We start from the raw sequence: 27,845 nt of genomic DNA on the forward strand, positions 1-27,845 counted from the left end.
AAACCTCTCTAAAAATTTGGACAAGATTATGACTTTTTATTTCAAAATAAAAATAAAGGCTCAAGTCCATTTCTTAGAAGTGGATCCCATATATATATATATATATATATATATATATATATATATATATATATACACACACACACACACTAAAAACATATTTAGTATAAGAAAGTTTATATGAATAACTCTCAAATCACCAATCCACCACAGAATCCCCCATGGTTGACATGTAAATTGTACTCAGAAATATATATGATAGAGCAAACCCTATGTCCTCTGGAGAACACCAGTATTGGTGTGAAGTCAAAATGGCATGTCTATTGTACATTTAAAATATTTAAAAATATTATAAAAACTCTGTGTTGGCAAGCTTTGGGATGAATTTTATAAATATGTTATTCTGTTTCTCTTTTTTTCAATATACTTTTATTAATTTTAGAGAGGAAGGCAGAGTGAGAGAGAGAGAAACATCAATGAGAGAATCATCGATAGGCTGCTCCCTGCACACTCTACACTGAGATTCAAGCCTGCATGGGCCCTGACCTGGAATCAAACCATGACTTCCTGGCTCAATCACTGAGCCATGGTAGCTAGGCTATTCTGTTTCTATTTTTAATATTTCTTTTCAGGGAGACAAAATATTAGAATGATGTTTTTGGGAGAAACCAAGATGGCGACATAGGTAAACACCTAAACTGATGCCTTGCATAACAATTTCAAAACTACAACTAAAAGACAAAACAGACATCATCCAGAACTACAGGAAGGATAGCTGAGTGGAAATTCTACAACTAGAAGGAAAAAGAAAAGCATACTGAAACTCAGAGGAGCTGCAGAAGGCAGAGGTACTGAGGCATGCATGCGGAGAGGCTGGCAACTAAGTACATGGCTGGCTTTCTCTATTGGGAGGGTGACAAAAGCTCCCGATGGCTCTGAACTACAGTTCCCGGTGAGACTCTGGGGACCCAGACTCGTACGAGGAGCAACTGGACTGTCAGGAAAGAGAAAAGCTCACTGAGACTCAGAGGAATTGCAGAAGGCAGAGGTACCAAGGTGCACACGTGGAGAGGGCTGGCAACTGTGTACGCAGCAGACTTTCTCAATCGGGCTTTCTCAATTAGGAGGGAAACAAAAGATCCAGTTCCAAGCAAGACTTTGGGGATCCAGACTCATTCGGGAAGAAACTGGACTGTCTGGCAGCAGGTGGAACTCCACGGCAGCTTTCTCTCAAAGGTGCTTCCAATGATTTTCGCAGGACATTGAGACCAAGGGGCCTCTTAAGGCAGTGCTGACGGGAAGCCTTTTCTGTCTGCTCTGCCCTGAGACTCTGCCCCCTCCAAGCTAAGCACAGAGGCTTTTGCAAGTCTTGTCTCATAAGGGTGTCTCCAGCACAGAAGTTCTCCCAGTGTAGACACAGCTGATCCTCACAGCCAATTGGCCTGGAGGTCAATTCCTCCCAGTGATACCAACAACAATCAAGGCTTAACTACAACAAGACTATGCACATAGTCCACAAAGGAGTGCACCAAGAGTGTCCACCTCAGGTAACTGGGGAGGCTGAGCCACTGGACCATATAGGACAACTAGCATACAAAGCCACTCTATCAACCCAGGGAAGCAGCCAAAATGCAGAGTCAAAGAAACAGGTCACAAATGAAAGAAATGGATGAAAGCAAATGACTGGATATAGAGTTCAAAACCACGATCATAAGGTTTTTCAAGAATTTTTGAGAAAAGGCTGATAAATTTAGCAAGATGCTAGAGGATATGAAAAAGGACAAAAGGATCAACTAGAAATTAACTATACAATGACTGAAATAAAAAAATAATATACAGAGATCCAATAGAAGTTGGAGGATCACAAGAATCAAATTAAAGATTTGAAATACAAAGGAAAAAACACCCAACCGGAAAAGCAAAAAGCAAAAAGAATCCAAAAATATGAAGATACGGTAAGGAACCTCTGAGACAATTTCAAGCATACCAACATCTGAATTATGGGTGCCAGAAGAAGAGAGAGAGCAAGATACTGAAAAACTATTTGAAGAAATAATGACCGAAAACTTCCCCCACCTGGTGAAAGAAATAGATTTACAAGTCCAGGAAGTGCAGAGAAGCCCAAACAAAAGGAATCCAAAGAAAACCTCACCAAGACACATCATAATTAAAATGCCAAGATCAGGAAGAGAAGAAATAACAACAGACCCCATAGAAATACAAAGTATTATTAAAAAAAAAAAATACCATGAACAAATCTATTCTAACAAACTAGACAACCTGGAGAAATGGACACATTCCTAGAAAAATACAACCTTCCAAAACTTCCTCAGGAAGATTCTAAAAATCTCAATAGGCTGATAAATATGGAGGAAATCGAAGCAGTCATCAAAAAGCTTCCAGCAAACAAAAGTCTGGGGCCAGATGGCTTCACAGGGGATTTTTACCAAACATTCAAGTAAGAACTGAAATCTATCCTCAGACTATTCCAGAAAATTCAAGAGGAAGGAACACTTCCAAGCTCCTTCTATGAAGCCAGCATCACCCTAATACCAAAACCAGATAAAGACAACACAATGAAAGAGAATTACAGACCAATATCCCTCATGAACATAGATGCCAAAATCCTCAACAAAATTCTAGCAAATCGGATCCAGCAGTACATCAGAAAGATCATACACTCCTGACCAAGTAGGATTTATCCTGGGGATGCAAGGATGGTACAATATTCATAAATCAATAAACATGATACAACACATAAACAAATTGAGAGATAAAAACCACAGTTATACCAATTGATGCAAAAAAAGCATTTGATAAAATCCAATACCCTTTTCTTGAAAAAACTCTCAAAAGGTGGGAATAGAAGGATCATACTTCAACATAATAAAAGCCATATATGACAAACCCACAGCCAACATAATACTCAATGGGCAAAAACTAAAACCATTTCTCCTAATAACAGGAACAAGACAGGAATGCCCCTTGCAATCAGACAAGAAGAAGAAATAAAAGGCATCCAAACTGAAAAAGAAGCAAAAATGTCCTTACTTGCAAATGTCATGATACTGTACATAGAAAACCCTAAACACTCCATAAAAAATTATTAGACTTGCCAAAACCGGTTTGGCTCAGTGGTAGAGTGTCGGCCTGCAGACTGAAAGGTCCCAGGTTCGATTCTGGTCAAGGGCATGTACCCTGGTTGCGGGCATATCCCCAGTAGGGGGTGTGCAAGAGGCAGCTGATCAATGACTCTCATGGATGTTTCTAACACTCTCTATCCCTCTCTCTTCCACACTGTAAAAAAATCAATAAAATATATATATTTTTTAAGTTATTAGACTCAATAAATGAACTTGGCAATGTAGCAGGACACAAAATTAATGTCAAGAAATCTACGACATTTCAATACATCAATAATGAACTTACAGGAAAACAGGCTAAAAAAGAATCCCATTTACCATCACACCAAAAAAATTAAGATACCTAGGAATAAACTTAACTAAGGAGGTAAAAGACCTATATGCAGAAAACCACAAGATACTGAAAAAAAAAAAAAAGATAGAGGAAGACATAAACAGAGGGAAGAACATACCATGTTCACGGATTGGTACTATCAGCATCATCAAAATGTCCATACTACCCAAAGCAATTTATAAATTCAGTGCACTTCCCATTAAAATATCAACGGCAGCCAAAACTGGTTTGGCTCAGTGGATAGAGCATCGGTATGCAGACTGAAATGTCCCAGGTTCGATTCCGGTCAAGGGCATGTACCTTGGTTGCGGGCACAACCCCAGTAGGGGGTGTGCAGAGGCAGCTGATCGATGATTCTCTCTCATTGATGTTTCTAGCTCTCTATCCCTCTCTCTTCTTCTCTGTAAAAAATCAATAAAATATATATATATTTTAAAAAGACTCAAATATGGCCGAAGCCGGTTTGGCTCAGTGGTAGAGCGTCGGTCTGCGGACTGAAAGGTCCCAGGTTCGATTCCGGTCAAGGGCATGTACATTGGTTGCGGGCGCATCCCCGGTGGGGGGTGTGCAAGAGGCAGCTAGTCGATGCTTCTCTCTCATCGACGTTTCTAGCTCTCTATCTCTCTCCCTTCCTCCTCTCTGTGAAATATCAATAAAATATATCTCTTTAAAAAAAAAAAAAATAAAAAATAAAAAAAATAAATAAAATAAAAAGACTCAAATATGGCTCGATGAATAGAAAACAAAAAATAATTTTATATAATGAGTGCTGTAGCCCAAATGATATAGAGTCTATTGTGAAAGAACAAGATAAAAACCAAAAGAGAACAGGTAACTTCATAGGAGAAACATGAACATAATGGAATGAAGGCCTTAAAACCTTATCTAATAAAATAGTAACATGCAAATCAACCATCATTCTGCCATATCCACCAGCCAATCAGGACAGAGTATGCAAATTAACCCCCCACCAAGATGGCTGCAGCCATGAAGCGAGCAGGAGGCTTGGGTTTCCTTAGCGATGGAGAAAGCCAAGCTTTCCACACATCCTGGGGGACCCAGGACTCCACTCAAGGCTACAAAGTTTTAATTATAGAAGATAAATAAATCCTAACAGAAATGGCTGATATCACAGAGCAAGCAGGAGGCATGGCTCTACTCCAGGCTACAAAGTGTCAATTGTAGAAGATAAATAAATCCCAGATACCAGGGTCTCTGCTTGGGTCACCAGGGTGTGTGGCTGGCCTGCAAACCACCACAGGCCTCTCGCCCAGGCCGCCCCATGCCCCAAGGGAACCCCCACTCTGATCCGCGACACCCTTCAGGGCAAACCAGCTGGCCCCCACCCATGCACCAGGCCTCTATCCTATCTAATAAAAGAGTAATATGCAGATTGACCATCACTCCAACACACAAGATAGCTGCCCCCATGTGGTCAAAGATCCTGCCCCCATGTAGACATAAGATTGCCACCACAAGATGGCCAGTAGGGAAGGGTAGTTGGGGGGGGGGGGGGGGGCGGAAGGCCTACAGTGGAGAACAGTTGGGGGGACCAGGCCTGCAGGGGAAGGCAGTTAGGGGCAAATAGGCCTACAGGGGGACAGTTAGGCATCAATCAGGCTGACAGGAGAGTGGTTAGGGGGTGATCAGGCTGGCAGGCAGAAGCAGGAACACAGGCAGGCAAGCAGTTGGGAGCCAGCAGTCCTGGATTGTGAGAGGGATGTCCGACTGCCTGGATCAGTCAGGCATCCCTTAAGAGGTCCCAGGTTGAAGAGGGTGCAGGCTGTGCTGAGGGACACCCCCTGCCCTGTGCACGAATTTCGTGCACCAGACCTCTAGTTCACAATAAAAAGATGAAATGGGTTAATGTAATAGAATGTTAAAAGGAAAAAATAATGTAGTAAAAGCAAAATATAAAAGTCATTTTAGATCAACTGCAAATAACTGAAATGGGCAGGGATAGGATCAGTAATTTATATATTGAAATGGTCTTTATTTGTGCTGCAAATTTATAAATACACAAATGTTAGAGCCAGACATAGCTATTCAAACTTCCCTCATTTTATAAAAAAGGAAACAGACTCAGGGTGGTACCATGACTTGTTTGAGGCCACAGAAGGTGTTAGGGGCATAGCTGAGACTTGAAGCTCAGTCTGTAAACTCACAGCCCAAAGTTCTCTCCATATACCTCACTGCCTCTTAGATAACAGTGCTAGAGTGGTTCAGAAAAGGAACTGTGTAGCTAACATGGTCAGAAAAAGTGTAAGAGGAGGGGACACAGGTGTATTCTAGCAACAGCAGCAGAGGAAGAAAACCCAGCAAGCAGTATGCAGACGGTGATGGAGGAAGGTGCTAAGCCTGGTGATCAGACCAAAAGCCCCTCCAATAGTCCAGGTCTATAGCAATAAATGACCAGGGATGAAAAAATAGTTGATTGGGATGATAATGAGGAAGCAGGAGGATGCAAGCAAGATGAGGTATTGAGAAAACACAGAGCTAGAAATATAGTGATGATTCTTACAGAAATGGAGATATTAAGAAGACAATTTTGGTAGGACAGATGATGAGCTCAATTTCAGACTTGCTGAGTTTAAGCTGATATAGCAAGGGGCAATTTGGGATGTGGGACTGGGTCTGGAAAATAAGTCAATATTAGAGAAAAATCAGGATGATTCAAACATTTTGACCCAAGCAAAAGAAAGGACAGAATTGCTGTCACACTGATATTGGGAAGACTGCAGTGCAGCAGATTTGGGGAATGAGGAGACAAATCGGGAGTTAAGTTCTTGACATGTTTAGTTTAAGGTGTCTATTAAACATGAAAAGAAATGTCAAATAGGCAACTACAAATTATAGGCATAGAACATCATCATGTAAAGAACATTTCAAGCTATGCAATTTGACCAAAAGAATGAGCATACACAGAGAAGTCCAAAGACTAAGCCTTATAGCACACCCATGTTCCAATGCCTTCTGCTTTCTAAGATTGGAAGGGATAAAAATGTCTTTGGCAATAGGAATTTGGCTTCAGAATGGGAGGCAGGGAGGAAATACAAACACACTCTTTAAAGAACAAACAAAATTTCTTCTATTCTATTTAAAATATTTTAAATGATATGCATTACTTAAAAACAAATCTTCTAGCCCTACCCGGTTTGGCTCAGTGGACAAAACATTGGCCTGTGGACTGAAGGGTCCCGGGTTTGATTCTGGTCAAGTGCACATGCTGGGGTTGTGGCCTCAGTTCCCAGTATGGGGTATCTAGGAGGCAGCCAATCAATAATTCTCTCTCATCATTGATGTTTCCATCTCTCTCTCCCTGTTCCTCTCTGAAATCAATAAAAATATACTAAAAATAAAATGATAAAATCTCATTTAAAAAAAAATCTTCTAGATTAGTCACATGATCATTACAATTGAATCCTAATTCTATGTGCATCTTTAATAGTGATCTGTGATCACATGATCATTTTGTAGAATCTAAACTCCTTTTGAAACAAAAAGAAAAAATGAGGTACAGCTCAGTTTTTGCTTTATATTTATTTTAGTAATCCAGATTGTGTAAATTTCCAACCAATCGCTATGACGCACACTGACCACCAGGGGGCAGATGCTTGTGTATACACTGATGACCTAGTACATGGATTCGTTCACATTGCAAGGAAATTAATTAAAAGGTGGCCAGTGGGGTAGGAATGGGTGAGACTGGCCAGACATACCCTGAAGCCAACCTCCCACAGTCCTCCCCAGTGTCTGCAGAGTGGGGTCCCTTCAGCAGGTGGGGTCCCTCAGTTGGCCTGAAGGACTGGGCCAAAACTGGCTCTCCAACATCCCTCGAGTGGTCCTGGAGTGTGAGAGGGCCCTCTGCCAAGTTGCTGTTGTACAGGGTTTGGGACGCAAATGCAAGTGTACAATAAACCAGATTCGGGGCCAACAGTGCCCCAGCAACAACATAACCCACAGTCAAAGGTCACGTCGAAGGTATAATCCTGTGGCCTTGCAAGGAATCAAGCACCCTTGTTACTGGTTTCAGGGTGTGTCACCCAAGAACCGCCACTGCCAAGTCACTGCAGCTCTGCAGCTTCTGTGTTGAGCATCTGCCCCCTGGTGGTCAGTGTGCGTAATAGCGATTGGTTGGAAACTTAGCATAGTAGCCTTTTATAAAAATAGGTGGAATGTTTGATACTAATAGAAAAAATTGACTATTTAGTTAAAATTCTCAAGTTCTCTAGTTATTTGGGAGTTTTTTTTCAGACATAAATGGCAACCGGTAAAAATTTTAGCGATTAGCTGAAACCTGTTTGGCTCAATGGGTAGAGCATCAGCCTGGGGACTGAAGAGTTCCAGATTCGATTCCGGTCAAGGGCATGTACCTTGGTTGCAGGTACATCCTTGGTGGGGGGTGTGCAGGAGGCAGCTGATCGATGTTTCTAGCTCTCTCTCTCTCTCCCTTCCTCTCTGTAAAAAAATCAATAAAAAAAAATATATATATATATATATATATATATATATATATATATATATTTTAATTTTAGCAATTAAAACATTCCCTACAAGTGTTTTTCTCTTTACATTCAGCTCTGATCACTTAATATGGATCAGTTTGTACAATAAACTAGGTGGATTTTCTCTGGCATATCACTTACACATATAGCTAAAACTACATGTTTTCAATAATTCGTGTTACAGAGAGTCAAGTTATTATGTGAGATCTCAGTTAAATAATACTCTAACTCCTAAAATACTTATTTGTTAATCAAAGAGTACTTATTGCCCTAGATGGTTTGGCTCAGTGGATAAAGTGTCAGCCCGTGGACTGAAGGGTCCCAGCTTCAATTCTGGTCTAAGGCACAGGCCCATGTGCTCAGGGGCATGCAGGAGACAGCCAATCAATGATTCTCTCTTATCATTGATATTTCTCTCTCTCTCCCCACTCTGAAATCAATAAAAATGTATTAAAAATAAAATCAATAAAACATTTTTAAAATGCGGTACATTTACACCATGAAATATTATTCAATTATAAAACAGAACTTCTTACCCTTGGAGACAGCCTGGAGGGACCGGACACATTGTTTTTCTCTCTCTTCTTCTCCCTTCTTTTTTCCTTCCCTCCCTCCCTCCTCCTTTCCACTCTCTAAAAATCAATGAGAAACAACAACAACAAAATTCATCTCATTTTTAAAACTAATGTTTATTGAGTATTAATCACAGGAAAGCTAGTCCAGGAGGGGGAAAACAACATGTGCAAAGGCCCTGTAATGGGGGAGGGGAATATGCTAGTTTCAACAGAATAAGGAAAACAAATCCATTGTGATTGAAACACAGTGGGTAAGGGAAAGACAGGCCCAAGAGGAGGGTGGAGAAACAGCAGGGAGGGCCAGAGGAGTAGGACTGTGAGAACCTTTTGAGTTGGATCTTAGCCTTTACATGAGAATGTTTTAGGTCAGTACGTGATCTGATACCTACTTTTTTTTAAGAATAAACATCTTTATTACATGAGCTAAGATAGGAGGGCAGATGATTTATTTGCTTTTCCGGGGCTTTGATTTTCCTCAAATAGAACTCCAGCTCCCTGCCCCGGAGCACCTAGCCATCTGCTCGGCCACACTGGCCTGGTCTTGAAGCGATGCATGCAAGAAGCTTGCCTGGCTGAAACTGCTCCTCGAGAAGACTGCTGATTTTGGCATTCTTTTTCCTTTCATCATATTTCTTCCGAATTTTGATTGTTTTTTGTTCAAAATCTCTTCCTCGTCAGGCGTCAGCTTGGCCCCCTGCTTGCAGCTCAGGGGCAGTGTGTAGTGGGACGTAGTGGGACTCGTACGACTGTCAGTACGGTGTGCTCAGTGAGAGCGATGCAGTTCTTTACTAGGGTCTTGGGGGGACCAGTTCGTTGTTGGATGCAGTGTAGACATCAACAATCCTTGTTTTGCGCATACAGCACTCCGAGCCCCAGAGAAGTCGCCCACGTCCAGCCTCGAGGCTAGGTATTTCTTGCTGACTCCGGGCACTCAGACTGTGTGTACGCGGAGGGGTCCAATCTTAGTTTTGTTTCTCTTCTTGTGGTGGGGCTTTCTCTTGCCCCTGGTCTTGTGGCGCCTGTGCCTGTTGTCCCAAGTGACACCCGCAGCACGGGGCCGGCTGGAAAGAGAAAACGCAAAACTGATACCTACTTTTAAAAGATAAGCCTGTCTGCTAATTGGAAAATTAATTGTAAGACTAGAAATAAAAATAAATGAGCAAATTATATATTTTAGAGATAGATATGATAAAGTTTGTGAGGGAAAAGAATTAAGGATGACTTTCAAGTTGGGGGACGAAAGGAGCTAAGTGGATAGCGATAACAATTACCATACTGGTTAAGAGAGTCTGAAGGCATTTTCACAGAAAAATTACATAATGCACTTTAGGTATTAAGCCAAGCACTGAACATGTTACAGACATAAAAAAAAAAAAAAAAAAAAAAAAAAAAAAAAAAAGTGTGGGACTACTACAAAGGTTAACAATATGCTAGCAGTTAACATATTGCTTGTTTGAACTATGACAGTGTAGAGGAAATGGAAGTGAGATATACTTGAATTGGCAACTCATTGAAGGGGAAGAAAACCTGAAATGGCTTAGGTTTCACACTTTACCTAGTGGAGCCATACAGAAAGGGTACATCTATGAGAAAAAGTAGGGGTCTGGGTGAAAGACACATAGAACCTGAGGTGCCCACAGCTCATCCAGGTGCCCACAGCATTTTCAAAAAGGTCAGAATTGGAAATATCAATAGTTGTCTATTGGACAATTGAAACCATAAAAGTGGGCAAGATCTCTCTAAGGAATCTAATATATAAAAGGCTAATATGCTAAGTATCCATCTGGGTAATGACATCAGGTAGTAATGCCTGGCTTCCTCTCCCTAGGAATGGCTAGCCTCCTAGTTTCTTCAACCCAGGAACATAACTTGCTTTATAGCCAGGTGCAAACATTTCACACTTGAACCAAATGTCTGTGAAGCGTTTTCCCGTGCCTCATGCCATTTGATCCTCACAGAAGTCCTGGAGTAGGTAGATAGGAGATTCAGTGAAATCCGATTTCTTGTCATTAGCCAGAAAATGGAGATTTAGAAAACTTAGAAACTTGACCCGACTGAAAAGAAGTAAGAAATGGTGGACTTTGAAAATGACTTAAGGTTTTCTCACTGTGCAGAATATAGTGAAACATTGCTGCAGTTAAATATTTTATCCTTTGTTCTCTTTGCATGATCTACAATAATATTCTGCTCCATGTTAATATTTACTGTTGTGTTTCTGTCAATTACCTGAAAGAGAAGCTGGGGTGCTTTACTGGGCTGAATAAAGTTTAGCTAAATCAGAAAGCAGGTCTAATTAAGCAAGTTTACTCTTGCATATATAAAAGGCTAAGTTGACTCGCGCATGCATGATATATATAAAGCTCTCGCTGGTGCCAATCGCACGTTTGTGTTTTGATGTGTCATGGTCGATCGTGAAATTGGTAGATACTTCTATTATAGAGAAAGGGCGAATAGCAATATTAAAATATTTCTTCTAATTAATTTCCTTTCAATGTGCACGGATTCATGCACTGGGCCACTAGTATAAAATAATGATAACAAACCCTTTACAATGCTTACAATTAAAAATGAGAGAAGAAGGGGAGGCCAGAGTAGGAGCAGCTAGATGGAGGGAGAGAAGAAAACCAGAGGAGTGAAGATTCATGGGCAGCAAGAGAAAAGCAAAGTTTCAAGAAGGAAGAGAGGATCAACAATAGCAAATATTGCAAACAGGTCAAAGGGAATGCTGGCAAAAAATAATTCTGGGCTTGAGGGCAGAGAGATGTCAAATTGTAAGTGATCTGACAGTCAAGTGAGAAAGGAAGTTGTTAAAGGGGTCACAAGGTAGAAAGTTTTTTTTTAGGACACCATACTTTGACCCTAGGTAAAGAACTTACTAGCTGTTTTAAATAGTATTAGCATGAAAGTTAAAGATAAGAGAGATAGAAGAAAAATAACATCAAGAACACAGAGTGGGATATGAGAGTAGGAAGTTGAACATAGGGGGAGACGATGAGAACTGTATGGAAATAAACAAAAAAAAAAGATGAGGGTGCTCACAGTACATGTCCTGGTCATTATCACCTGCATAAGGAACGAAGTTATACTCTAAAGATAAGGGACAGTACAAAGACTGTCCAAAAGGTGGACAAATATAGTTGCTATTAATTTGACTATGAGTATTTCTGAAGAAATTTAAACATATTTAATTCAAAAAAACTATACATTCCTTTTCTAAAAAAAAATCTTAGTTTCAAAACCACAGGTTTAACTACTCTCTACCTTATTATCTATGGTAAGGATTATTTATCTAGAAATTTTTATGATCCAAGAAAAATGAATAGGAAATTTAAAATGTAAGTATACTTTTTCATGTCTACTATCTTTTAAAAATGAATTATGAATACTATTTTAAAAGCATAAATTAAGTAATGACAATAAGCATAAAATAACATAGAAGAACAAAAATATAAAGAAGCCTATTTTCTATTCAGACACAATTTCCCCCTCCCTTCACTTCATTAATACTTTCCATGACATATATAACTTTATTACCGTATTTTTCGGACCATAAGACGCACTTTTTCCCCCCCAGAAGTGGGGGGAAAAAGTCCCTTTTACTTGCCCGGCTCTGTGTGGTCTCTGTGTGCTTGCCCGGCTCTAAAATGGTTCTAAATGCTGCTGTTTACTTTACAGGGTTGATTACATGTGTTTATGACTGTGATGTTGGGTTTTAATGCACATAAAATATTTTAGGACACTATTTGTTTCAGAATCTTTTTTTCTTCATTTCCCTTCTCTAAAAACTGGTGTGTCTTATGGTCCGGAGCGTCTTATGGTCCGAAAAATACGGTACTTTCTAGCTTGTAAGTTATTTGCTATTCTTTTCAATAAAAATTGAACCTATCAGGATTTATATTTTGATATAAACAATACCTATCTCACTCTTCTCTTGTATTTTCACCCCTCTCCCTTATCTACTTATTTTGCAGTGCCTGTCACAGCTGTGAACCAAGAAGAGAAACAAGAAACACGTAAAGAAATAGCCATATGGATAACTGATACCAGTTAGTGGATATTAGGTTTAGCCTATCGATGGATATGTGAATTGTTCCTATCAAATGTGTTAATTGTGATGGGGAAATGGGGTTTATATTGATTCTGGCTGATACATTAAAAAATGTGTAAATTAAGTAATTATTAATGTAAATAGCACAGTTCTACCACCAGACTAATTTTTATCCTGAATTCCTTTATTCTTTTAAAAAAATATACTTTTGCCGAAGCCGGTTTGGCTCAGTGGTAGAGCGTCGGTCTGCGGACTGAAAGGTCCCGGGTTCGATTCCGGTCAAGGGCATGTACGTTGGTTGCGGGCACATCCCCAGTGGGGGATGTGCAGGAGGCAGCTGGTCGATGTTTCTCTCTAATCTACGTTTCTAGCTCTCTATCTCTCTCCCTTTCTCTCTGTTAAAAATCAATAAAATATATTTAAAAATAATAATAATAAATAAAAATAAAAAAATATACTTTTGCTGATTACTTTAGAGAGAGGAAAGAAGAGGGAGAGAGAAATACTGATGTGAAAGAAAAACATCTGCATGTGCCCCAACCTGGATATGTACCCTGATCAGGAAATCAAACTGGTGACCTTTCAATGCATGGGATATGCTCAATTAGCCACAAGAACCAAACTATTTGTGTCTGCCATAGGTACTCAATAAATGTTGACTAACTAGATGAAAATAGTATAGGCATTAAACAAAAATAGCATTAAATAAGACCAAAAAGTAGGTTAAGAGTAAATTAGGAAAGATAACTTATAAAAACTGGTCAGTAATTCTCTGACCCAGTTATATCTACATAAAAATCACTGGAAATCTGAATCATTAAGGATTGGGGAAGCATCTACATTTCTTAAAAGTCCCATCAGTGCCCTGGCTGTGGCTCAATTGATTGGAGCTTTGTCCTGCATATCCAAAGGATGTGGGGTTTGATTCCCAGTCAGGGCACATACCTACGTTATAGGTCTGATCCCCAATCAGGGTACATATGGGAGGCAACCACTCGGTTTCTCTCTCACCATCGATTCTGTACTCAGGAAACTACAGTACACTGAAGTGAAATAAGCCGGTCAGTGAAGAAAAATACCACATGATCTCCCTCATTTATGGATAATAAAGAGCATTATAACCTGATGAACAAAAAAATAGATACAGAGGCAGAGAAGCATCGAACAGACTGTCAAATTACAGTGGGAAAGATGGGGAGGGGTCAGGGGGGTAAGAGATAAACCGAAGGACTTGTATGCATGCATATAAACATAACCAATGGATCAAGATACTGGGGGGGGTGGCGGTGAAGGCATGTGCTGGGGGGGGGGGGGGCGAGTATGGGAGGCCGGGGGGGAGGGGGGTGTAAGGTCAATGGGGAAAAAAAGGAGACATATGTACTACTATTTGTAATACTTTAAACAATAAAATAAATTATAAATGAAAAAAAAAAAAAAAACAATAAAAAGCATATCCTCAGGTGAGAGGAAAAAAAAGTCCCATCAGTCATTCCACTGCATGGCCATAGTTAGGACCACTTCACTTTAGTGAAAAGAGAGACTCACTGACAAGGAAAACCAAATATGATGTGGAAATGTCAACAGATGGAAATAAGGAAACTCCCAGTACAAAAGCATAAGAGTAAATGAGACACAAACACAATGTTATACCACCCTTGGGTATGCCATGCCAAGTCCAAAATGTTCTCTAAAAGACAGAAACTTAGGAAGACAGCCCAGAGAAAACTGACCACAGTTGGAGTTGTACTCATGATGACATCTTGCATTTCATGGAGGTTAAAGGTTTGTCATCATTACAGAATATAAAACTTTAAAAAAGTAGGAAACACAGAGCAGGTAAACATAAAGCAATATGAACTTAAGAATTCAGAATTCACCAAACTTTTCCTTTTGTATTGAGAAAATATTTCAGTGAAGTCTATGGGGAATTATTTTCTGTAATCAGCTTCCTGACTAAAGAAAGGCCCTTTCAATCCTGAGTTCAGCTGTCTATGACTAAGGGTTGAGGCATTTGAATCATTTTCTCTTCAGAGTACTCTGGAAAACCTGTGGTTTATTGTTGACTTTTCTGCAAACAGTTGGATCTCAGAAATTTGAATTCAAGGGGTACCCTAAAATCCCATATGGTACCTTTTTGTCAAAAGCCACATGCGCAGGAATAAATTCCGGAGGTGCAGCCTGCTTAGGTTCACCATATGTTAGAAGTGGTGCCTTGTTGGCCAGCTCATCCAGGTCAGCCTGGGACAGCTGGTTGACCTGGAGCCGGTCCCCGCCTATTCCAACCGTTGGACGACGAGCCATTGCATAGCCATGCGAGTAGTTCAGTGTCTGGCTTCTATGGAAGTCTGTTTTCTGAAGAAGACAAGAAGTATGTAATTAATAAAATTGGTTAGGTAAAAAGGCTCACTTTCAAACATATCATAACAAACTTTTGCTTATAAATAACACAAACCTTCTATCAAAAAGTATACCTACAGCCCTAGCTTGTTTGGCTCAGTGGATAGAACATCAGCCTGTGGACTGAAGGGTCCCAGATTCAATTCTGGTCAAGGGCACATGCCCAGGTTGCTGGCTCGATCCCCAGGGTGGGGTGTGCAGAAGGCAGCTGATAAATGATTCTCTCTTCTTACTGATGTTTCTATCTCTCTCCCTCTCTGAAATCAATAAAAAGTATTTTTTTAAAAACAGTATGCCTGTATTGTAAGTTTCTGATATTTTTGGCCTGGAACAAGGAGGGAAGCAGCATCCTGAGTTTAAAACATAAAGCCATGCTCAGGAACATCAAATTCATTACCAGCTCACTTCTCACGAGAAACCAAAATATTTTTTTTTATTTTATATTTTATTGATTTTGTACAGAGAGGAAGGGAGAGAGATAGAGAGTTAGAAACATCGATGAGAGAGACTCATCAATCAGCTGCCTCTTGCACACCCCCTACTGGGGATATGCTCGCAACCAAGGTACATGCCCTTGACCGGAATCGAACCCAGGTCCCTTCAGTCCCCAAGCCGACGCTCTATCCATTGAGCTAAACCGGGAGAAACCAAAATATTAATTTCAGTTTCTTAAAATACTATTTTTTCACTGGTCTTCCCATGTTTATTGTCTTATCTAGTGGCCACAGACTATGGAGCCTGAAAGAGCTGGTTCTGCAAAATCAATTTTTACTTGAAAAGAATGATCTTTTTTTTTTTTGTTACAATGACACTGATATATTCACACAACTCTTTGGAAAGAAAGTAGATATTACATATTTAAAATCTTGAACTTAGTAATTCCACCTCAATCCTTTAAGGATATAATCTGAGCTTTGCAGCAAGGGGAGGATCCAAGATGGCTGCTCGGGTAGACATCTAACCGCAGCAGCACACAACAATTTCAGTGGAATACAACTAAAATGTAGAGTGGACATTGCCCAGAGCTACAGGTAGTCGACTGACTGAAAACTCTACAATAGGAAGGACGGAGAAAACCAGAAGGAAAATCAGAGGAGCTGAAAAAAAGCCCAAGGTACGGAGACATGCTGCGCGCCCGCATGCTCGCGCGTGAGGAGAGATCGCAGCCAAAGAGGAGGAGAGGGCTGGGTGCTGCCTGGCGTTCCCTAGCAGGAAGGAAATAGAACCCCCAGCCTGGGCTGAACCCCCAAACCGGCAGCGCTGAGCCCCAATTATGGGCCAGACCCTGGGGACCCAGGCTCCGGCAGGGGGAGACGGGGCTGTGAGGCGGAATCCCTGGGGAGCAGCGAAAGGCGGGGCCCCCGGAGTCGAGCGCACATTGTGCGCAGAGGACTGAATGTTGACTCTGATGCTGGATTACCCTAGCCGGAAGAAACAAAGCCTCCGGTGGCGCTGAGCCTCAGTCCGGACCGCCCGGAACTCCAGGTCTGGGCCAGTCCCTGGGGACCCAAGCTCAAGCAGAGGAAGACAGGGGTGTGAGGTGGAGTCCTGGGGGAGCGGAGCCCCCGCAGTCGCGCACACTGCGCGCAGAGGACAGTCTGTTGACTCTGATCCTAGACTCCCCTAGCGGGAGGGAGAAAGAAAGCTCTAGACTGGAGGAACGCGACGAGGAGCAGGAGCCCCCGCTGGACACCGGCCAGCCGGGCACCAGCAAGGAGCCGGGCGATGGGGCCCCCAGGCAGGGGGGTGCCCCTGAGCCATCGACCGCTAAGCGCGGGCAACGGAACCAAGGACGGGGGCTGCTTCCTGGGTGGTGCCAACCCTGGCAACAGGCTGAAGCAGCGCAGGAGTCCGCGGAGAACAAGGGGGTGCCACAGGCCAACGTGCTGAGCTCCCAGGACAAGGAGGAAGAAACCAAAGAAGTTCTGAATGTGAAGAAATCAAGTGAGAGCAAAAGATAGTAAAATTACTTAAGAAAGAATACAAAGAAGATCTTGAAAAATCAAAGATTAAGTCAGAACTCAACTCACCAGCCAACATTGCAACATAAATGCGTTTTTAAAAAAAAGAAAAAAAAGAAAAAGGGACAGAATGTTGGAACAGTGGCGACCAGGCCTAGAGTGGCCAGGCACAAGGCAGTGGCAGCCGGACCCGGAGCAGCAGTGGCCAGAACCAGAGCATCAACAGCCAGCACTGGAGCAGCCAGACCTGGGGCAGTGGCAGCCAGGCCTGAGGCGGAGGCGGCCAAGCCCAGGGTGGCCAGTCCAGGAACACCCAGACCTGGAGTGGCCGGGCCCGGAGAAGCCGGGCCCAGAGCAGCCGGGTTGGGAGCAACCAGGCCCAGAGCAGCAGTAGCCAAGCCCAGAGCATCTAGGCCGAGAGAGTGGCCAGGCTCGGAGCGGCCAGGCCCGGAGCAGCCGGGCCCAGAGCAGCGGCTTCCAGGCTGGGAGTGGCCAGGCCCAGAGCAGCCGGGTCTTGTGCGGCCAGGCCTGGAGCAGCAACAGCCATGTCCAGAGCAACTAGGTCGGGAGTGGCAGTGACCAGACCAGTAGCAGCTGGTTGTGGAACGAACCAGAGCAACAGAGGCCAGGCCCAGAGCAGCCAGGCCCGGAACAGCTCGCTCCTCGCCTGCCCCTCCCCCACGGCTGCCTCTCAGACATGGCTGGAAACTTTTGCGGGAACTTGAGGGTCTGCTGAATCAAGTGATGAAGGCTTAGATCTGGATGTGTTGAGTTAGTATAGCGCTGGGGTGTTGATCTGTGAGTGCCTTGGGTGGGGCCTGGATGAGGCTAGTTGACCTATTTGGAAATGTTTTTTGTGTGAAGTGTATCATTGGGCATGTGGAGGTATTATTGATATGAGAAAATGCTAAGTAACAGATTTACTATCTGAAAAGGGATTTACTATGGGGGAAAGGGAGGGAGGAAGAGACTGAACATAAACTGTGCACCTATGGATGAGAACAATGGGGGGTGGGGAGGGGGCGGAGGGTGGGGTGGGAACCTGGTGGAGAGGGGAAGAAATGAGGAACCTTTGTAATAATATGAACAATAAAGATTGATTTAAAAAAAAGACATAATCTGAAATTATCACAAAAATAATATGTCTAAAGTTGACCATTATAACTTTAATTACAACAATAAAGACATTGGAAATAATTGAAAATCATACATATGAGTAAATGATGGAAAACTCAGTGGACTACTATTATGCAGTCATTAAAATACTGGTTTTAAAGACTATGTAGCAATCTGGAGAAATGTTTGATTTAATAAGCTTTTAAAAGCAGCCTAGCCTATGAAAGCATATATGTACTACAATTACAAGCATGCAAACATGTACCTGAAAGAGACTAGATTTGGTGAATGCTCTCTGTCTGTATTATACATTTCTGAATGAACTCATTTTTATTGGGGATTTGGGGAAAAATTGATTAAACAAAAATAAAGAAGTGTAAAGGAAATAAATGTGAAGATAGAGGGGGGCCAAAATGGTGACACAGGAGACTAGTGTCCTGTACCCTCACAAAGATCAACAATTAGCTACCTATAAACAACACAGAACAAAAAATCTGACAGTAATCTCACAAAAAGAAAAGAAAGACTTCATTTTTCCAGTATCATCCCATCCCCCAGCACCAAGAGCGAGCTACCCAGCTAGAAAGATTTCCCCTCCCCAGGAAAAAAAAAAAGGGTGACAACCAGTTTCACCCCAGAGCAGCTAAGCTAAAGTGTATAACAAAGAAGAACAAAGAAGAAAAACGGGAATGGGCCGCTGGCAGGAGCCACTGAGTGGGAGTGACTGCGCTTCACAGAGAAGTGCTCAGTGGAAAAACACAGCTAATTTTGCCACTTACCTGAAGCCAATGGCAAGTATGGCTGTAGCCACTGCGTACTTCCTGTAGATTTTACCCCACAGGTATTCATGTCTGCTGACACCAGTCACCTGAGTCCCTCCACGCTCCCTCCCTTTCCTATGTCCTGGCCCACAGCGGTAGCCAGCTCAGGTCTCCGCAGCTGCTTAAGCATAAGATCCCAGCATAAACACCCCCACCCTCACCCCGGCTGACTCCCCCACTGCTGTGCATGAGCTTGGAGCTAGCCTCTCCAGCTGTGCACCTGCATGTAACTGGCCTTACCTCATCACAGGCCTCCCTTGCAGTGTGCATGCCCAGGGGTGAGTGTGCAGCCAGAGAGCATGCTGACAACCAGGGCCTTTGTAGCAGCCAGTGAGGCCACTGTTGGCCCCAGACCTGCTGCTGCTCTGGCCTCCACTATCATGTGTCTGCAGACAGCCCCTGCCACTACACCGCCACCTGCATTTGGACCCCTGCAGCTCATTATGTGCACACCTTGGGTTTTGGGTCCCCAACGCTACCTGTGCTGGTCCTGAACTGCTAGACCTGGAGGTGCCATGGAAGACCCCAACAGCCTCTGCAGCCACTGCACAACACTTACAGTGCTTGCCAAGAACCACAGTTGGCAATGCGGTATACACCAGTGGCCTGAGCTGAAGAGACATCATACCCACCCACAACCTGCCAGACCTAGTACTGCTACACAGAACACTTGGTGCCCTGCAGCACTAGACCCAGGATCGCAGCATACTTCAGCATACTTCCACCAGCTGTGAAACTATTCCCTTCCCAAAGCCAGTCCATAAAGTTTCACAGAGGTGACTGCTTTTTCAAATGTGAAGGCACCTGTGCAAGACAGCAGGGATCATGAAAAATCAGGAAAACGTGATTCCACCAAAGGAATACAGTAAACCTATAATAACTGCCCACCAAAAATTGAAGAAGTAGAAATTACCTGATTAAAAAAAAAAAAAAAAAACACCTCAAAACAGTAAGACTTCGATATAAAAACTATTTTGGGCAAGGAAGTGTCAAAGCCGAAAGTCCACTATATAATAAAGTAGGGTTTCCAAATGCATATGTTAAAAAACTGACAAATTAGTTAGTTTACCGTTTTTACTTATGTAGACACATTTGTGTAATTAAAATTATGTATGAAAATTTTAATTTCACAGAAAAGATTTCTATGTGTGTAACAGTAATTTTAACTTATAATAAATAGGTCTAGTAAGTACGTGCATTCACCCAGTCACTGGGAGTAAACAAATGCACACAGGCGGTGGTGTGTCTTAGAGCAGTGGGAACATAGGCCAGCGTGACTCATTTATGGATAATAAAGAACATTACAAACTGATGAACAAAAAGATAGATAGAGACAGTAAAGCAACAAACAGACTGTCAAATTACAGCAGGAGGGTAGGGAGATATGGGGGAGATAAGAGATCAACCGAAGGACTTGTATGCATGCATATAAGCATAACCATGGACAAAAAACTCTGGGGAGGGAGGGCATGTATGGGGGGGGGGGCAATTGTAAGATATGTACACATATAAAACCTTAATAAAAAAATGAAAAAAATAATAATTTACATAAAAATAATAATTACATAAAAATTAATTTAATTATAAGCAAACTAGAGGACTGGTGCACAAAATTCATGGGGGGTATGGGGGAGGTGCGAGGGAGGTGTTCCCTCGGCCTGACCTGCACCCTCTCCAATCTGGGAGCCCTCAGGGGATGTCCTACTGATGGCTTAGGCCTGCTTCCCACAGTTCTCTGCCGGGCCTGCCTGCTCCACACCATGGCGACTGCTAAGCAGTCCATGCTGGATGTTGCCTGCAGGCTGTGCTTCACTGCTCCCAGGTCGCTGAGGCCATGCTGGGTGCTGCCTACAGCCACACTTGCCTGCACCCAGGTTGCTGTGGCAACGGCCTAGCAGGCCATGCTGGGAGCTGCCTGCGGGCTGCTTGCTAGCTCCCAGATCACCACAGTGACAGCCAAGCAGGCAGGGCTGGGAGCTGTCAGTCTTCAAAAAGGCCATGAGGTTAAATTTGCATACTCACTCCTGATTGGCTGGTGGGTGTCCAAAGTGATGGTCAATTTGCATATTTCTTTTTTATTAGTGTAGATCTTGGTTAAAAGCTATTTTCAGTTAATGCTAATTTTCACATATGACATACGGACTGGAAATTTTGTCCATTAAGTCTGTAGTTCATTAAATTGAGGGTTTACTGTCATTGTCTTAAAGATGTTCAGAAAATTACAAGAGAACACAAATAAAGGACTCAACAATATCAGGAAAATAATACAAGCACAAAATGAGAAATTCAACAAAGAGTTAGAAAACATAAAGAATCAAACAAATTTTGGAACTGAAGAATAAAATGATTTAACTAAAGAATTCAAAAGTAGCTTTAACAAAAGACTTGAACAAGTAGAAGAAAGAATCTGTAAGTTAGAAGACAAATCAATTGAAATTATCCAATCAGTGGAGCAATAAAAAAAAGAATGACAATGAATGAAGCGTATGGAACTTACAGGACATTAATAAAAGGAATAATATATGCATCTTGGAGTAGATAGGAAGGAAGAGAGAGAATGCTTATATAAAGAAATAATGGCTAAGAACTTCTCAAACCTGAAGAGAGGGATATCCAAGTCCATGAAGCTAATTGGTCATCCCAAAATTTCAAACAAAAATAATCTTCTCCAAGATACATGACAATAAAACTATCTACATCAAAGACAGAGAGATAATTTTTAAAAACAATAAAAGAAAAAAATTTCTCCTACAAGGGAACCTCCATAACCCTATTATTACGCTATCATTGCAGGCCAGGAGAGAATGATATGACATATCCAAAGTGCTAAAAGAAAGTAACTGCCAACAAAGAATATTTACCCAAAAAAGTTGTGCTTCAGAAATAAAGGTGAGATAAAACTTTATCACCACTAAACCTAACTGAAGAGAAATACTGTAAGAAGTTCTTCAAGCTGAAATAAGGCGTTGATTTGTAACATAAAAACATATAATACACAGGTAAAGGTAAGCATATGGTCAGATTCAGAATACCCTAATACTGTAATATGGTGATGTGTTAACACTTACCTTTAGTATAAAAGTTAAAGGACAAAATTATTAAAAACAACTATAGCTTCAATAATCTGTTAATGGATACAGAACATAAAAAATTTAAATGTTGAGATAAAAAACATAAAGGAAGGAAAGCAAAAGGGTAGAGTTTTTATATGTGATAAAAGGTGAATTGTTATTACTGTAAAAATATATATATATAAATATGCTTTATGTAAGCCTCATGGTAACCACAAAGCAAAAAACTACAGTGGATTCACAAAAGGTAAAAAGAAGGGAATCAAAGCATACAACTATGAAAAATCATCAATTCATAAAGAAAAGCAGCAAGGGAGGAAGAAATGAAGAAGAGAACTAAAAAACAGCCAGAAAAACAAAAAACAGTATTAGTACCCAGTATTGCCCAATGGTTAAGAGTGTTGGCCAGCAAACCACAGGGTTGCAAGTTCGATTCCCAGTCAAGGACATGTACCTGGGTTGCAGGTACCATCCCTGGCTCTGGGGCACATGCAAGGAGGCAACCAATAGATGTGTTGTTTTTCTCATGTCATCTCTCTCTCTCTCTCTCTCTCTCTCTCTCTCTCTCTCTCTCTCTCTCTCCCTCTCCTCTCCTCTCCCCTCCCCCTCTCTCTCTCTCTCTCCCTCCCTCCCTCCCTCCCTCTCTCTCTCCTCCTCCTCCTCCTCCTCCTCCTCCTCCTCCTCCTCCTCCCTCCCTCCCTCCCTCTGCCCCCCAATGAAAAACTAATCCTCAGGTGAAGATTAACAATAACAACAACAAAAGATGGTATTAGTAACTCCTTATCTATCAGTAATTACACCAAATGTAAATGGATTGATGTCTTCAATCAAAAGGCAAGCTGGATGATTAGGAGAAAAACCTTAACTATATGCTGCCTATAAGAGACTCACTCCAGCTTTAAGGCCACACATAGGCTGAAAATGCAGGGATGGGAAAAGATATTCCATGCAGAAGAAATGAAAAAAAAAGCAGGGATAGCTGTACTATGTCAGACAAAACAGACTTTAAGCCAAAAATGGTAATGAGGGACAAAGATGGTCATTATATAATAAGCAGGCCAATTTATCAAGAAGATATAACAATTATACATATTTATGTACCAACATCAGAGCACCTCAATATATTAAGGTAATACTAAGAGATTTGAAGAGAGAAATATAACCTCGCCTTCCTCCCCCCCCCAAAAAAAACACACAACAAAAAACAAAAAAACTAAACAACAGAAAACCGCAATGGTAGGGAATTTCAATACTGCCACTTTCAACAATGAATAGATCAGTCAGATAGAAAATCAACACAGGAATGTTAGACTTGAACTATACTTAAATCAAATGAACTTAACAGACACATGTAGAACAATCCATCCAGCAATAGAAGAATATACAATCTTCTCAAGAACATATAGAACATTCTTCAAAATAGACCATATGATAGGTCACAAGTCTCAGCAGATTGAAATCATACTAAGTATCTTTTCTGACCACAATGATATGTAATAACAGAAAGCAAGCTGGAAATTTCACAAAGAAATAAAAAAGAAATAAAAAAAAATCTTGAAACAAAAATAGAAGCATAACTATGAAAGCCATTTAGATGCTGTGAACACAGTTCTAAGAGGGAATTTTTGTAGCAATAAATAAATGTATGCATTAAAAGAGAAGAAAAATCTATATTTATGGTGAGACTACTATTAACAGTTATATGTCAAAAAGCTGGATAACTGAAAGTAAATGGATAAATTCCTAGAAGCATACAACCTACCAGGACTGAATTATAAAGAAATAGAAAATCTGAACACAACAATCTATAATAAGAGCATAATATGCTAATTAGACTGGACAAACCAGGGCAATCTATATATTCAATGCAATCTCTATCAAAATTCCAATAGCAGTTTTCACAGAAATAGAAAAAATCCTAAAATTTGTATGGCACCACAAAAGACCCCTATTAGCCAAAGCAATGCTGAGAAAGAACAACAAAGCTGGAGGCATTACCCTTCCTGATTTCAAAGTACAATGACCATTGAACAACATAGGTTTGAAATGTGCAGATCCATTTACATGTGAATTTTTTTTTCAATTGACCCTTGCAGTTCAAACCGGTTGTGTTCAAGGGTCAATTCTGTGGTTAGAAAGCCATATATACAGAGGGCCAACTATAGTTATATGCAAATTTTCAACTGTGCAGGACGTGTGTGCCTTTAACCTCTGAGTTGTTCAAGGGTCAATTATAGTTCGTATATTACAAAACCTTAGTAATTGAAACTGTGATGGTAATCATTTTGCAAAATATGTGTAGCAAATCAATCAGTGGTACAATTTAAATTTACACAATGCTATATATCAATTATATCTCGATAAAGTTGAAAAGAAAATTTATAGCTAATTTGATGGAATATTTTTTTCCTTTTTCTGTTCTTTGTTATGGTAGGCTACTTCCAAAATCATATATATATGTGTGTGTGTGTGTGTATATATACCTGTATATATACACAAAAAATACACATATACACATAAAATTTAAAATAAATCATAAAATATCTTTTTAAAGAAAACTAGAGGCCCAATGCATGAAATTGTGCAGGGGGCAGGGGGTCCCTCAGCACAGCCTGCACCCTCTACAATCCAGGTCTTCTTGGGTGTTGCGGGGGATGTCCAACTGCCTTTCACAATCCAGGACTGCTGGCTCCTAACTGCTCACCTACTTGCCTGCCCGCCTCCCCTCCCCCCTAACGACCTCTGCCTGCCTGCCTGCCTGATTGCCCCTGACCACTTCTGCCTGCCTGCCTGCCTGCCTGATTGCCCCTGACCACTTCTGCCTGCCTGCCTGCCTGATTGCCCCTAACCACTTCTGCCTGCCTGCCTGATTGTCCCTAACCACTTCTGTCTGATTGCCCCTAAATGCTCTGCTGCTGGCCTGATTGCCCTAACAGCCTCGGCCTCGCCCAGCACTTGGGACCCAAGATTCCCTCCTCCGGCCAGTCACAGGCACCTGAGACCCAGGCTTTCCTCCCTCTGGATGGCCACAGGCACCCAGGACCCAGGCCGGCTTTGCCCGGGGCCAGCTGCAGGCGCTCAGGACCGCGGGGCAGGTGGCTTGTCCCTCTCCCAGGCCATAGGCTGGCTGGTCCCAATTCCTCTCTTTTAGTGTTGTGTGTGAGCTGTTATGGCATGCAGGCGTGATGACCATTTGCACATTAGCTCTTTATAATATAGGATTATATAGGATGACTTATTTATCTACCTCCTAATTTGTTTGCAGCTCAACTTACCATCTTCCAAGATCTGTACTAACAAAAGGTACAATAAAGTAAACTACCTTTGCTAGAAGAGTTATGGATTGTGAATTTTATTTTAAGGTCACACATTCAGAGTCATAAGTCAGCTGACAAGTGCTGCTCCAGATGCATAATAATAATGACATAGAACAAAATGGGCTGAGCTGACTTCTTTTCTAGGTAACTTGTGTAACTTCAAGCTCCTCCTCTTTCACCTCTACAGACAGACACAAATCAGCTGCTTCATTTGCTTTTCCCACTTTACGCACACATCACTAACATCTCTCAACATATGGCCTTCATTAGTGGATCCTCAGAGGCATCCCAAGCAAGGAAAACTAAGGGCCCCTCATCCTGCTTAGTCATTATGGTTTTGAATGCTGTGAGAGATACACGTATGTAGTCCTCAATGTTGACGATAGTAACCATGTTTTTCAAATTCCAAATAAGGCAAATGAATTGATATTTGCCCAAGATATATAAAATATGAAATATGTCCAATGCATACTTCACTTACATATGTTACAGCAGTATGTTCTTAGAGCCTCCAGTCACACCTCTGTTATCAATCCCCCATATCAACTCAACCCTGCCTTGCGGGTAACCCACACTCCCAACACCAAATGCTTAGGCTGCTCCTGCACATGGGCAGGAATGTGCCTACAACGCAGAGAAAAATCTATGATGCTGTGTCTTAATGAAGGAGTAATTTTAAAAACAGATTCGGAATCCAAATTCCCTCATCAAATTTTCAATTCATCTCCCCACCCACAAAATAAATTGACTATGTATTTTATCTTACCTTTATGACCATGGAGAGGAACTTAGAGCTTAGTCAACTATATAAATATAAATTGTTATTGTCTCACCTATGAGAATCAGCCTACTGAATCTCAATATTGATCTTCCAACATATATTTCAGTCACCCTACTAGAATTAAAACAAATACTAAATAATTTTGTCAAGGGCTAAACTATGTTAGGAGGGGGGAAAAAAACAAAAACTTTCTTCTCTCTTCAATTTTGTCTAGAAAATGCAATTAAATACATGTAAAGTCAGGAAAGGGCAAAATAAAATCTAAACATGAATCTTTTATCAAAATGTTAGAGCGACTATTATAGGGCTAGGGGTAGAAAAAAATAATCAATTGTAGTGGCCTAGAAGGGACTGGAATGGGATTATGTTCTACAAAGCAGGGAAGGGTGGTTTGGGAGAAAAACAGGCCTGTGTACAAAGTCTAAATTTTGGAGAAACAATTGAGAAAGAAGATTAATACAGGAATGGGGAGAAGATGGGAGCAAATTATAGAAATGGCAGAAGAGCTGGCCAGAAAAGGGAAGGGAGCTGCGCAGAAGCATTAAATGGGAAGCCTGCTGACTGTGGAAAAGAACCCGGTAGAAAGAAGAGGATGCGTGGAAACGACACTTTAAGACAGAACACGGAGCTGCGAGTGAGGAGGATGACTGGGTCCAGGATCCAGAAGATGGAGGCGGCGGGGAGGACCGGCCTGGGGAGAGAGCGGGGTGTGGCTGTGGGGATGAGGATGACGGCGTAGGGATGCTGAGTGGGAGAAGGGGCCGAGGCTGGTGCGGAAGTGGTCAGTGGTGAAGGATGGAGCTGCGCAGAGGGGTACTGTGTGGGAGAATAAGGGGGACCTAGACAGAGAGCTTGGGGGTGAGGGGGAGAAACGGATCTAGAGCGAGAAGAAGCAGAGGCTAGAGCAGCAAGGAAGACCCTGGCTACGCTAATTAGACTGAACAAAGGAGGCCAACAGGTGGAGTGGGGAAACCAGGAAGGGACGGATAGGAAGATAATGAATATGAGAGGGAGGGTGCAGCTGCGTGTTGCGGGGAGGTGGGGGGAGGGGGTCCGACAGAATCGTGGTGGGTAAGAACAGGGTCAGGGCAGGGATCGAAGGGCAGAGACAGGGTTTGAAGGGCAGAGAGAACAATCGGGTGGAGGAGGAAGGAGGTGCACTAAACGGCAAGCCCTTCAGAGCCTCCGGAGGGGGCGGGGCGGGGGGGGCAGGTAGCCATTGGTGGGGTTGAGTGGCCAGGTCCTCACCGTGGGGTCCGCACAGGACGTGCCCGGGAGAAGGGGCAGCCCAGGCTCGGGGTTGGACATCATGGCATCCGCTACACCGCCGCCGCCGCCTTGGAAGGGCTTTATCGTCCCTGGTTGCCCGGGCGACGTGCCGCGATCGTGGGTCTCCCGGCGTTCCATGGCGACACCAAACTGCGCGGGCAGCAGAGTGCGAAATGCCAAGGCGCGGGAGCTGAGCGACGGGTCTGCGCGTGATCCCGCGGCGGGACTCAGCGGTCTCGCGATAAGATGACCTCACGAAAGGGGCGTGGCTAATAGGCATCGCGGCACTGGCCCCGCCCCTCTGGGTGCCCGGGGTTGCCGGGTGATGGTTGCGGGGAGACGGTGTGGGAGGAGTTTGATGGTTTGATGGAGGGGAGACTGTAGTTCTCGCAGGGAAGTCCAGCGGCCGGAATGGGCGTAGATGAGTCGAAGTCCAAGGGAAGGCCCTTCCTCACCTCCTCCTCAGGCCTGCCCGCGCCCCGGCGTCCTGAGCGCCAGGGCTCTTTT

General features: G+C 42.4%; 1 protein-coding gene across 1 annotated transcript in view; it reads right to left on the bottom strand.

Moving 5' to 3' along the window:
* EFHC1 (EF-hand domain containing 1) overlaps positions 1-27,568 on the bottom strand; it is a 65,398-nt gene extending 37,830 nt beyond the window's left edge. The window contains exons 1-2 of the mRNA XM_036415272.2: positions 27,318-27,568; positions 14,736-14,957 (exon numbers count right to left, since the gene is read on the bottom strand). Coding sequence (XP_036271165.1) covers positions 14,736-14,957; positions 27,318-27,476 — 381 coding nt within the window. The 5' untranslated portion in view covers positions 27,477-27,568. The remainder of the gene's footprint in view (positions 1-14,735; positions 14,958-27,317) is intronic.
* Between the last annotated feature and the right edge of the window lie 277 nt (positions 27,569-27,845).

Source organism: Pipistrellus kuhlii, unplaced genomic scaffold (assembly GCF_014108245.1).
Source record: "Pipistrellus kuhlii isolate mPipKuh1 unplaced genomic scaffold, mPipKuh1.p scaffold_m20_p_5, whole genome shotgun sequence".
Lineage (NCBI taxonomy): Eukaryota > Metazoa > Chordata > Mammalia > Chiroptera > Vespertilionidae > Pipistrellus > Pipistrellus kuhlii.